Below are 12,578 nucleotides of genomic sequence, written 5' to 3' on the forward strand. Positions count from 1 at the left end.
TTTGTGTTAAACGCCCAGTCCTGAGTGCTTGAGTCACGTCAAAACATTCACGCGAGGTCTCTCATGTCCTTCCCTACTCAGGCCATGATATACAGCTTCATAATTTGGGTATTAAAATTTCATTAATTGTAGCTTTACACTAATAATCAAAAACAATGAGGAAAACATTAACATTCATTGAAGTTGTTATGCATGCAACAAGATTGGTTTCGTAGCTAATAAGGTCCTCATCAGAAGCAAAGGGCATCTCACGTCCTTTCTAAAGCATATGAAAGCACCTGCAATTTAGGACTTTTCAGATCACTCACCTTGCCTTATTCTTCTTGGTGAAATGGCTAAGTCTGAGGTGACACAAACTGTTGTGGGTGGAGGTGCCGAGTATGCACAGAATGATACACTCCACACCAGGTTTTCTCTAACCTAGGCTGGGTAAAGGGCCTTCCTTCAATTGAAGCTGATGGAGTTGTGCTGGTCTACACTAGCTCAGATTCAACCCCTTTAACTTTAAGATACATGTACAAGGGAAAACAAAGCTACATTCAAAAAAATCAAAGAGCCTCCTTTTGAGGGGGAGGGAGCTCAGAATCACGAACCGAGTACTGGAATTACATCTGAGAGCTTGACATGCATTTTTAAAGTGAATCTAATCTTTAATATTGGAACATCTCATTGCAGTAAAAAGCTATTACTATTTTAACAATACAGTACCTCTCTTTGGCCGTATAAAACTTCATGAGTGTTTGTGAAGTGCTTGCAAATGACAATTATACCTGTTTTACGCAGAGGTGAACGGCGGCACATTAAGGTCAAGGTCAAGGTCAAGGTCAGACAGGGAGCGGCTGGCAGAGTCAGAAAAAGCCCCCAATAGTTGGGACTACTCATGCCAAACACTAACTTCAATCGCCTGAACCCCACTGGATACTTCCCGTTCATGGCTTCCAAATGTGTCCCGAACCTGAGAGTAACTCTTAGAGAGGCTCATTCCAGTGCTTGTTTTTTGTGTGTGTTTGTTTTATTTTTGATAATTGTTTAGAATTGGTGCCACAAGTGGAGGTCTGATTTTTGGTTAATTTTGAATCCCCATAAAGTGAAATTGTCCCCTTGGCAAAGAGCCATCCCAAAGGCCCACGCTCCACAAGAGTCCCTACTAAGACCTAGTGTGAAAGTTTCAAGTGGGACTCAAGTTGTCCAGAGACATTGTAGTATCCCCCTGCCAAATGAGGAATTTCAGACTTAAGCTCCTGACAAGAAACACGCTGAAGGCAATGGAATGATTCCCACTGATTACAATGGGAACTGGATCTGACCCACTGGGGATGGAGGTGGTGAGGGTACAAAATGCAGTGCCCAATGCCCTAACCACGACCAGCATGAATTGAAAGGACCAAAGGGGATATCTGTTCAGGACAGCCAGTTGTGCTACTGATGCAGCTCTGAATCACCTTGACATGCATTCTCATTGCAGCACTAAGAAAGTCAGTGGAATACCATGAGGAAAGCAGTTGGCGCGTACAATTTTTAGATGAAAGAAAGCTGAAGAGTGCAACAATGTCACGCCCTTTGAGGCTGAAATTAGCCCAATAATCCCAAACCCTGAGGAAAGCAGCTCCATCAAAAGGAGGATTTAGCAAGGCAGTCAAGTTTGTTTGGTAACTAATTAGGATCTCCTCCACAAAAGGCATCTCAGATCCTTCAGGCAGTCCTACAAACTGTATAAAAGCGCTCACGACTCAAGGCTCTTCTAAACACTTCTCTGCACTTCATTTCCTCGGTCAACACGGTAAGTCCAGTTCAACTCCATCTCTTTCTTACCATAGAGATATCCTAGTAGCATCCATTTACATTTAAGACTGAATCTTGCACATACTCTCAGGGATTTTTATCAGGGATGAGGGTGTTTTTCCATTATAATCTCGTGCACTTCTTCAGTTGCAAGGGCTGCTGGATTCATGATGTTAAGCTAAAGGGGAGATTTTAGAAGCAACACATGCAACTGGGAAATATAGTTTCATTGAATTGGAAATTGAATTAGGGCATTTAAATCTTTTAAGCGTTTCAGAAACGCCATTTTTCATTTAGGGAGATTAGGAAGAAACTTTCCCACTGTAGTCCATACAGGGCCAATTCCGTGGTCTTCTACGTTATTCTGAAGAGGCTGTTATTCATTCATGATTTATTTGGAGAAAAGAAAAGTTTCTGTTCATTTCTCAGCAAACATTGGCGATTTACAACGTTTGGAAAACCAAAGAGCCACAGCCAATATCCAAAAGGAAAAGAATTTGATTACCATTATCCCAGTTATGTTCTCTTTGAGAAATGTCTAAAATAGACACAAAATCCCAGCTGTCCGTAATAGAAATAGTTACACTGATTCCAGTTGGTGCCTTTCAGACACAATCATTGAGAGGGCTTCAAAGAGGCTGGTTGGGAGGGAAGTTTAGTGGGAGAGGAGAAGAGGCGTAGAAAGCGGAAATAGGAACAAATAATAACCATGAACATAGGGACCGAATCCACTCCTCCGCCTCTCTCTCAGGCCCTTGTAGACCTCACTACCATAGTAACCAAGCTTTGAAGCCTTTTGTCCACTGACACTTCTACCTTCTCTTTAATCTGTTCCTTGTTGTGTGTTTCAGGTTCACTTCCATCCCAGAAAGATGTCTTGCTCCAGCCTGTGCTATCCAGAGTGTGGGGTGGCCCGGCCCAGTCCAGTTTCTGGCAGCTACAATGAGCCGTGTGTTAGGCAGTGCCCTGACTCTGAAGTGGTCATTAGACCATCCCCAGTTGTCGTAACCATTCCAGGACCAATTCTCAGCAATTTCCCTCAGCAGAGTGAAGTGGGAGCCGTAGGAGCACCTGTTGTCGGAGCCGGCTATGGGGGCTCATTCGGTCTGGGGGGACTGTACAGCTCTGGAGGCCTTTATGGAGGATTGTATGGTTCAGCGGGATTAGGTGGTTATGGGGCATTGGGTGGTTACGGGGGAGGTTATGGGGATCTGTGTGGGTACGGGGGAGGTTACGGTTACGGGAGATTAGGTGGTTTTGGGGGATTATGCCGTTATGGGGGATATGGCCGTAGGTATCGCGGTGGATACTGTGGGCCTTGTTAATCCCAACAGGAATATCCATGAAATAAAGGAGAACAGGCCCTACATGTTCTATCCTTTCCACCAATATGTATCATCAGCATCTCACTTGGAATCATGCTACGTCAGATATGTACTGGAGACGCTGCCTAGTCCTTTGTCTCTATTATGCTGTATTTTATTTCCCACCAACTGGGGTAAAACAAGGAACTTAAAAAAGTTCTGCTCTGTATTATTTCTTCCTGTAACTGTGTACTGCAAATTCCATTCGCATTAAAAACTATGCCGCATCATAAATATCAGTCTTGTGGTTCTCCTTGTTTCTCCTACTTGTTTAAAAATTCATCTCTGTGGACGAGGGAGCACCGGGCACATCTCAAGGTGCAACTTTGAAAGCCATGGAGTGAATCCGGCCCTTGAAGAGGTCCATAGGATTATGCAAGCCCTCTGCACAGGGCCAGAGTTCCTCCTTTCATTACCGGGTTGAGCAAAGGGTCTTTTCCTGAAAAGATTTATACACATGGTCACTTAAAGAATGTACATTTTCCCTTTGGTTTCAAGAAGACCAGTCACATGGTTCATGGTAAGCATCTGTGTGAGCCTTTGCAGGAGAATGACCCAGGTTTCAAGAAGGAAAAGAAAAGAGAATTGGCCAGCCGATTGCTTGGTTAATGCATGGTTCAATCTAGCCTCGACCTTTCGAGACAAGCTGCCTTTGCTTCTAGAGCGCTTTGAAGGTTTGGCTGTTCACTAGAAAGCTCTTCTCAACTGTAACTCCACAAATAACCTCGCTGTTCTATAGAGCTGCCTTTCCACAGGCTTTGGGTTTTTCAGCAGAGACTACTGATAAAGACAAACACTGGGAAAACTTTATTTATATGGCCATTGGATATGGGTGCTTTATCTGGAGGCATTTGACCAAACCAATCCCCGTTTCCATCGCTAGCACTACTCCACGGGCTAAGGAAGAACGTTCAAACCAATGTATCACTGGCATGGCAATCTGAGAGCACTTTGAATAATAAACTCTCAAACAGAAACTCTGCTGAAACTGAAGTATGGAATCAGCGGCCCTCCTTCAGAATAATTCTCCATCTTCCAGGACATTGTTCTCCTTTGCTTTGCTGGGACCTCCAGTGACATGGAGCGCTTAGAATTCATCTAGACAGCAGTCAGTTATGACACCCTAAGGAAGGTGTAAATTCAACCAGGTCTTCTCCTTTACACCAACTTTGCACTCACTTTGCCATGCTGGAGGTGACTTGATGAGATCTAAGGCAACGGGCAATAGGGCAGAAATGGTTCAGCTTCAGATTGTGATTTTGGATTTCAATGCACCATTGAAAGGCAATTAAATTGATCTTCTTCTCATTCTTTGCCTTGATGTGTTCATCAACTGGTCAGCAGCAATCTCCACTCCTTGGTGAAATGACTAGACCGATAGTGGATAGTTGCAAACACACCTGACTGAGTTTGTTCAGCCAAGAGAACAAATTAGACTACACCAAAGGAATCTGCGGCTGTCAGGAATCTCATGTGTGATATGCATTAATGAAGAGAGCATTGCTTTCGTATAAGAATCTAATGGTTTTGAGGTTGCTGTTCCTCACTACACTCCATATTACCATTCTTATCTAATGTCCCCAGGGTCTCTCATGGCATGATATTGCAGGAACTGCAAATTAAAAATGACATTTTCCACGACATACGTCGTCAACATTTTTGTGCCCTTCAGCTCCCAGAAGATGAATATTTTCCTATAATCAATTTTTTTGATTGGATGACACAAAAGGAAAAGAAAAAATTATCTAGGCCAGCCTGGCTCTCCAAGAACATGCCATAATATTTAGCTGGTGACGGGAGATTTATCTGTCTGGCCACAGGTTTTATTTAAGGGCAATACAGCTCTACTCTTCAATATCAGACCGTACCTAAGGACTCCTCCTTGGAATGGTAGAACATAGACATTGCTATCGATGATCAGGCCTCTCTCCATCAACAGTCTTTACCAGAGGCCTTACAGGGAGTTGCAAGTAAGCCAGGAGAACAGAGGTATAGAGTCACTTGCCCACAGAGGAAGTTAGTCGTTATCTCCCATCCATCAGATCTAACCTCCATTACGGGATCATACCCTGAAGCACAAGAGTTTATATCCTTGAAACTAGAACAAATGCTGTAAATCCATCTCAGTCTCTGTTTCCTCATTTCTTCTATTTTCTGCAAGCACCATTCTGTCCACATCACCAAGAGACATATCCCAACTCACCCCTCTCCTTTGAGATACTCGAGGATCAATAGTAATTTAAAGCTGCAGCATTCAAGTCCTGAACTATTGAGGAAGAAACCTTTCCCATTAAGCAATGAGCCTTTCATTGGCAAATCACAAACTTCATTGAGAAGAAATGCCCTAATATGGCCAATCTTCCTCTCTAAAATATCTACTTCCTTATCCTTTCTTTATTGTTGAAAGTTGGAAGGCCTAGTAAACCCTGATCATCTGAATTCCAGTGATAGTGTTTCATGGTCAACTCATGCTGTAACACAATGGGACCTGGGCTAAATCAGCAAATATAACAATGGTCTTAGATCTGGAAACATCTAAGAAAATGTCTTTCCAAAGGAGCTATTAATTTTAGATGCCTGACAGGAGAGGCTCCAGGCCCATTTTCCTGGATTGCTGAGTACTGAAAACTTTTATTGAAGTTAGCGGGAGCTTTCCATGCTCAATATTTCTTGAGAACAGGCCACAAGCTTCATTGAGTGGTTCAGCAACAACAAAGGAGGTGTCCAAAAGTGGGAGACACTTTTGGCCAAACGATATGGAAGCCTTTCATGACATGAAAAGATAACGAATGGAGGAGAAATTAAAACCATAAGACCAATAGTATAACGTATTCTATATTTGAATTTGAACTAAAGGGGAGTCGTAAATTTTCAAAAGAAAAGGAAAGAAAGAAAGAAAGAAAGAAAGAAAGAAAGAAAGAAAGAAAGAAAGAAAGAAAGAAAGAAAGAAAGAAAGAAAGAAAGAAAGAAAGAAAGAAAGAAAGAAAGAAAGGCTATATATCCATGGTTTCATGACGGGCCATATCCTATCACCAGCTCCAAAGTCATGTATTTCTCAAATAATTGTCTTTATTGCAGCTGTAGAGTTTGACAAAGAAGTCCCGTTTGCCAGCATTTTTAATTATTTGTTTCCCCTTGGTCAGTCTCAACTAAGGCAAACCACAATTGAGGTCATGTAGAGACCTAAAGAGAGAGCGAGAGAGAGAAAGAGTGTAACAAAGACAGACCTAGCCCCTCTGTTCGTGTCTTCAACTCTGGTCCCATATTCTGCTTTTAGTCTTCTTGCTCTGCTTACCCGTAGTCACCAACCTAACCAGCTCTACCGAATCCTTGTTACTGTCTTTGTCCGAAAACGTCCTGTATCTAAGTCGTAATAATATATAAAATTTCTGTCTCTGATGCTTTGGATTTTCAGTCCCTTAAAAAATCATAACACAGAAAATGGTTGGGATAGCATAAATAATGCTAGTTTCTTTGTTAGCATATAACCTCTACATACAAACAAGTTCAGTCCAGTGTCGGAATGTGGTACTTTGGTTTGTAAACCTTAGTGTGTCACCAGTACTTCCTGATGGATAAAGGAACGTGTTTGGCTTTTTAAAAATAAAAACAAAACACTGAACACCACTTCCTCAGCTAGTGCACATCTGCGCTTTCCATTGACTTCACTGGAGCTACACTAAGTTAGACGAGATGAGAAGCTTCACCTATAATCACCTCTGCACATTAGAACGTAGCAATTGACATGCTGGAACAGATGAGTGGCCCATCCAATCCAGTATCCCGTTGCAATGAGTGTCACTTACCAGCTGCTTCACAAGGAACAAGAACAATTAATTTGTCATTTATGGGGTAAACTTAGGGCATTTATTCCTAAGCCCTATATAAAAAAATTGGGGGTAGGTATTTTCAGAGCTACCTATGGGATTGGTATGCCCAAGTTTCAACTAAAAGCAATGAGAACGAGTGTTACAAAGGCATGTCTTGCTCTGAAAATTCAAGCCTTAGCTTCTAAGCCTGAAGAAACAAATTCCTGCTACTTTATAATGGACTAAAAGATATTGAAAAAGAACCAAACCAACCCCTTCACACTGCTAGGAATCACAGAGTGTATGTGCAAGATTCACTCCTAAATTAAAACTATCACTAACACGCGAACACGTCATCTCAAAGATTACAGAGAGAGTGAGTCGAGTAGGACTTATCCAATTCATGGACGAGAATAAGTTAAAAAGAAAAGGAGGACTTGTGGCACCTTGGAGACTAACAAATTTATTTATTTAGTCTCAAAGGTGCCACAAGTCCTCCTTTTCTTTTTGTGGATACAGACTAACATGACTGCTACTCTGAAACTTAAGTTAAAAAAGCGGTTTGAAGACCTCTGAGTCATGAGTGCTTTTACACAGTTTTGTAGACAGCCTAGAGGACTAGAGAGGCCCTTTGCTCCTGTACGTCTAACTAGTTATGAAACAAACTTTCTGTATCCCCTTCAACTGATGTAAGTTTTTCCTCTGTGTTTTTGATGATCAGTTTGTTCTCACTTCCATATGGCAGGACATACACAATACACTATGGACCTCTCTTTCATCCTAAAACTCCTCACTCCTGAGGAAAAGAGCTGACAATCTGTCCCAGGTTAGTCACGGCAGCCAATGGTGGGAAGAACACCACTCTGCAGCCTTGGCACGGCCTAATCCATGGCTCATTGCAGCGCGTAGCAACTGACTGAGGGCCTGTCACCCTACATGGTACGTAGCACCCATCAAGGGTTTCTAGAGCAAGACATCTTTTTGCAACGGAAGTGCATTGCAACACACAGCAATGAGTAGAGTAGAGAAGAGGCGCGGTGACCAATGAAAGGAAACTTTCAAAGCCTATATTTTCCTCAAGGTATTTTCCCATCTCTTCCATCAACCGGGACAATGGAACTTTTCCATGTACCAGTCAATGTGCTGAGGTTACAGTTAAGCTTTATTTGATAGCATATCCTGGAATTCATGTGCAGTTTGTGTGTAATTCTTCAATTGGATTCAGTGTGTAATCTTCACCTCAAAGTGCTTCTGTGTCTCTGCATATAAAACAGGCATAACAACAGTTACGCTACATGTGAGCCTTCCTCAGAACTGTGAACTTCAAGGCATTGCAAAAACACTCATTACTATTTTATAAGGGCAAAGTGCGTTAGTATTATAATATTGAGGGTGTTCTCTTTGTGTTAAACGCCCAGTCCTGAGTGCTTGAGTCACGTCAAAACATTCACGCGAGGTCTCTCATGTCCTTCCCTACTCAGGCCATGATATACAGCTTCATAATTTGGGTATTAAAATTTCATTAATTGTAGCTTTACACTAATAATCAAAAACAATGAGGAAAACATTAACATTCATTGAAGTTGTTATGCATGCAACAAGATTGGTTTCGTAGCTAATAAGGTCCTCATCAGAAGCAAAGGGCATCTCACGTCCTTTCTAAAGCATATGAAAGCACCTGCAATTTAGGACTTTTCAGATCACTCACCTTGCCTTATTCTTCTTGGTGAAATGGCTAAGTCTGAGGTGACACAAACTGTTGTGGGTGGAGGTGCCGAGTATGCACAGAATGATACACTCCACACCAGGTTTTCTCTAACCTAGGCTGGGTAAAGGGCCTTCCTTCAGTTGAAGCTGATGGAGTTGTGCTGGTCTACACTAGCTCAGATTCAACCCCTTTAACTTTAAGATACGTGTACAAGGGAAAACAAAGCTACATTCAAAAAAATCAAAGAGCCTCCTTTTGAGGGGGAGGGAGCTCAGAATCACGAACCGAGTACTGGAATTACATCTGAGAGCTTGACATGCATTTTTAAAGTGAATCTAATCTTTAATATTGGAACATCTCATTGCAGTAAAAAGCTATTACTATTTTAACAATACAGTACCTCTCTTTGGCCGTATAAAACTTCATGAGTGTTTGTGAAGTGCTTGCAAATGACAATTATACCTGTTTTACGCAGAGGTGAACGGCGGCACATTAAGGTCAAGGTCAAGGTCAAGGTCAGACAGGGAGCGGCTGGCAGAGTCAGAAAAAGCCCCCAATAGTTGGGACTACTCATGCCAAACACTAACTTCAATCGCCTGAACCCCACTGGATACTTCCCGTTCATGGCTTCCAAATGTGTCCCGAACCTGAGAGTAACTCTTAGAGAGGCTCATTCCAGTGCTTGTTTTTTGTGTGTGTTTGTTTTATTTTTGATAATTGTTTAGAATTGGTGCCACAAGTGGAGGTCTGATTTTTGGTTAATTTTGAATCCCCATAAAGTGAAATTGTCCCCTTGGCAAAGAGCCATCCCAAAGGCCCACGCTCCACAAGAGTCCCTACTAAGACCTAGTGTGAAAGTTTCAAGTGGGACTCAAGTTGTCCAGAGACATTGTAGTATCCCCCTGCCAAATGAGGAATTTCAGACTTAAGCTCCTGACAAGAAACACGCTGAAGGCAATGGAATGATTCCCACTGATTACAATGGGAACTGGATCTGACCCACTGGGGATGGAGGTGGTGAGGGTACAAAATGCAGTGCCCAATGCCCTAACCACGACCAGCATGAATTGAAAGGACCAAAGGGGATATCTGTTCAGGACAGCCAGTTGTGCTACTGATGCAGCTCTGAATCACCTTGACATGCATTCTCATTGCAGCACTAAGAAAGTCAGTGGAATACCATGAGGAAAGCAGTTGGCGCGTACAATTTTTAGATGAAAGAAAGCTGAAGAGTGCAACAATGTCACGCCCTTTGAGGCTGAAATTAGCCCAATAATCCCAAACCCTGAGGAAAGCAGCTCCATCAAAAGGAGGATTTAGCAAGGCAGTCAAGTTTGTTTGGTAACTAATTAGGACCTCCTCCACAAAAGGCATCTCAGATCCTTCAGGCAGTCCTACAAACTGTATAAAAGCGCTCACGACTCAAGGCTCTTCTAAACACTTCTCTGCACTTCATTTCCTCGGTCAACACGGTAAGTCCAGTTCAACTCCATCTCTTTCTTACCATAGAGATATCCTAGTAGCATCCATTTACATTTAAGACTGAATCTTGCACATACTCTCAGGGATTTTTATCAGGGATGAGGGTGTTTTTCCATTATAATCTCGTGCACTTCTTCAGTTGCAAGGGCTGCTGGATTCATGATGTTAAGCTAAAGGGGAGATTTTAGAAGCAACACATGCAACTGGGAAATATAGTTTCATTGAATTGGAAATTGAATTAGGGCATTTAAATCTTTTAAGCGTTTCAGAAACGCCATTTTTCATTTAGGGAGATTAGGAAGAAACTTTCCCACTGTAGTCCATACAGGGCCAATTCCGTGGTCTTCTACGTTATTCTGAAGAGGCTGTTATTCATTCATGATTTATTTGGAGAAAAGAAAAGTTTCTGTTCATTTCTCAGCAAACATTGGCGATTTACAACGTTTGGAAAACCAAAGAGCCACAGCCAATATCCAAAAGGAAAAGAATTTGATTACCATTATCCCAGTTATGTTCTCTTTGAGAAATGTCTAAAATAGACACAAAATCCCAGCTGTCCGTAATAGAAATAGTTACACTGATTCCAGTTGGTGCCTTTCAGACACAATCATTGAGAGGGCTTCAAAGAGGCTGGTTGGGAGGGAAGTTTAGTGGGAGAGGAGAAGAGGCGTAGAAAGCGGAAATAGGAACAAATAATAACCATGAACATAGGGACCGAATCCACTCCTCCGCCTCTCTCTCAGGCCCTTGTAGACCTCACTACCATAGTAACCAAGCTTTGAAGCCTTTTGTCCACTGACACTTCTACCTTCTCTTTAATCTGTTCCTTGTTGTGTGTTTCAGGTTCACTTCCATCCCAGAAAGATGTCTTGCTCCAGCCTGTGCTATCCAGAGTGTGGGGTGGCCCGGCCCAGTCCAGTTTCTGGCAGCTACAATGAGCCGTGTGTTAGGCAGTGCCCTGACTCTGAAGTGGTCATTAGACCATCCCCAGTTGTCGTAACCATTCCAGGACCAATTCTCAGCAATTTCCCTCAGCAGAGTGAAGTGGGAGCCGTAGGAGCACCTGTTGTCGGAGCCGGCTATGGGGGCTCATTCGGTCTGGGGGGACTGTACAGCTCTGGAGGCCTTTATGGAGGATTGTATGGTTCAGCGGGATTAGGTGGTTATGGGGCATTGGGTGGTTACGGGGGAGGTTATGGGGATCTGTGTGGGTACGGGGGAGGTTACGGTTACGGGAGATTAGGTGGTTTTGGGGGATTATGCCGTTATGGGGGATATGGCCGTAGGTATCGCGGTGGATACTGTGGGCCTTGTTAATCCCAACAGGAATATCCATGAAATAAAGGAGAACAGGCCCTACATGTTCTATCCTTTCCACCAATATGTATCATCAGCATCTCACTTGGAATCATGCTACGTCAGATATGTACTGGAGACGCTGCCTAGTCCTTTGTCTCTATTATGCTGTATTTTATTTCCCACCAACTGGGGTAAAACAAGGAACTTAAAAAAGTTCTGCTCTGTATTATTTCTTCCTGTAACTGTGTACTGCAAATTCCATTCGCATTAAAAACTATGCCGCATCATAAATATCAGTCTTGTGGTTCTCCTTGTTTCTCCTACTTGTTTAAAAATTCATCTCTGTGGACGAGGGAGCACCGGGCACATCTCAAGGTGCAACTTTGAAAGCCATGGAGTGAATCCGGCCCTTGAAGAGGTCCATAGGATTATGCAAGCCCTCTGCACAGGGCCAGAGTTCCTCCTTTCATTACCGGGTTGAGCAAAGGGTCTTTTCCTGAAAAGATTTATACACATGGTCACTTAAAGAATGTACATTTTCCCTTTGGTTTCAAGAAGACCAGTCACATGGTTCATGGTAAGCATCTGTGTGAGCCTTTGCAGGAGAATGACCCAGGTTTCAAGAAGGAAAAGAAAAGAGAATTGGCCAGCCGATTGCTTGGTTAATGCATGGTTCAATCTAGCCTCGACCTTTCGAGACAAGCTGCCTTTGCTTCTAGAGCGCTTTGAAGGTTTGGCTGTTCACTAGAAAGCTCTTCTCAACTGTAACTCCACAAATAACCTCGCTGTTCTATAGAGCTGCCTTTCCACAGGCTTTGGGTTTTTCAGCAGAGACTACTGATAAAGACAAACACTGGGAAAACTTTATTTATATGGCCATTGGATATGGGTGCTTTATCTGGAGGCATTTGACCAAACCAATCCCCGTTTCCATCGCTAGCACTACTCCACGGGCTAAGGAAGAACGTTCAAACCAATGTATCACTGGCATGGCAATCTGAGAGCACTTTGAATAATAAACTCTCAAACAGAAACTCTGCTGAAACTGAAGTATGGAATCAGCGGCCCTCCTTCAGAATAATTCTCCATCTTCCAGGACATTGTTCTCCTTTGCTTTGCTGGGACCTCCAGTGA

The 12,578-nt window shown here is 42.8% G+C and overlaps 1 protein-coding gene across 1 annotated transcript; it reads left to right on the plus strand.

Annotated features, from left to right (window-relative positions):
* Nucleotides 1–1,697: 1,697 nt before the first annotated feature.
* On the plus strand, nt 1,698–11,735 carry LOC311512333 (uncharacterized protein). Its single transcript, XM_084613479.1, has 3 exons — nt 1,698–1,780; nt 2,634–3,072; nt 11,389–11,735. The coding sequence occupies exons 2-3, from the start codon at nt 2,655–2,657 to the stop codon at nt 11,460–11,462; spliced, it is 492 nt and encodes a 163-aa protein (XP_084469605.1). The 5' UTR covers nt 1,698–1,780; nt 2,634–2,654; the 3' UTR covers nt 11,463–11,735.
* The last annotated feature ends 843 nt before the right edge of the window (nt 11,736–12,578 follow it).

Source organism: Lepidochelys olivacea (assembly GCF_965140295.1).
Source record: "Lepidochelys olivacea isolate rLepOli2 genome assembly, chromosome: 24".
Taxonomy (NCBI): domain Eukaryota; kingdom Metazoa; phylum Chordata; order Testudines; family Cheloniidae; genus Lepidochelys; species Lepidochelys olivacea.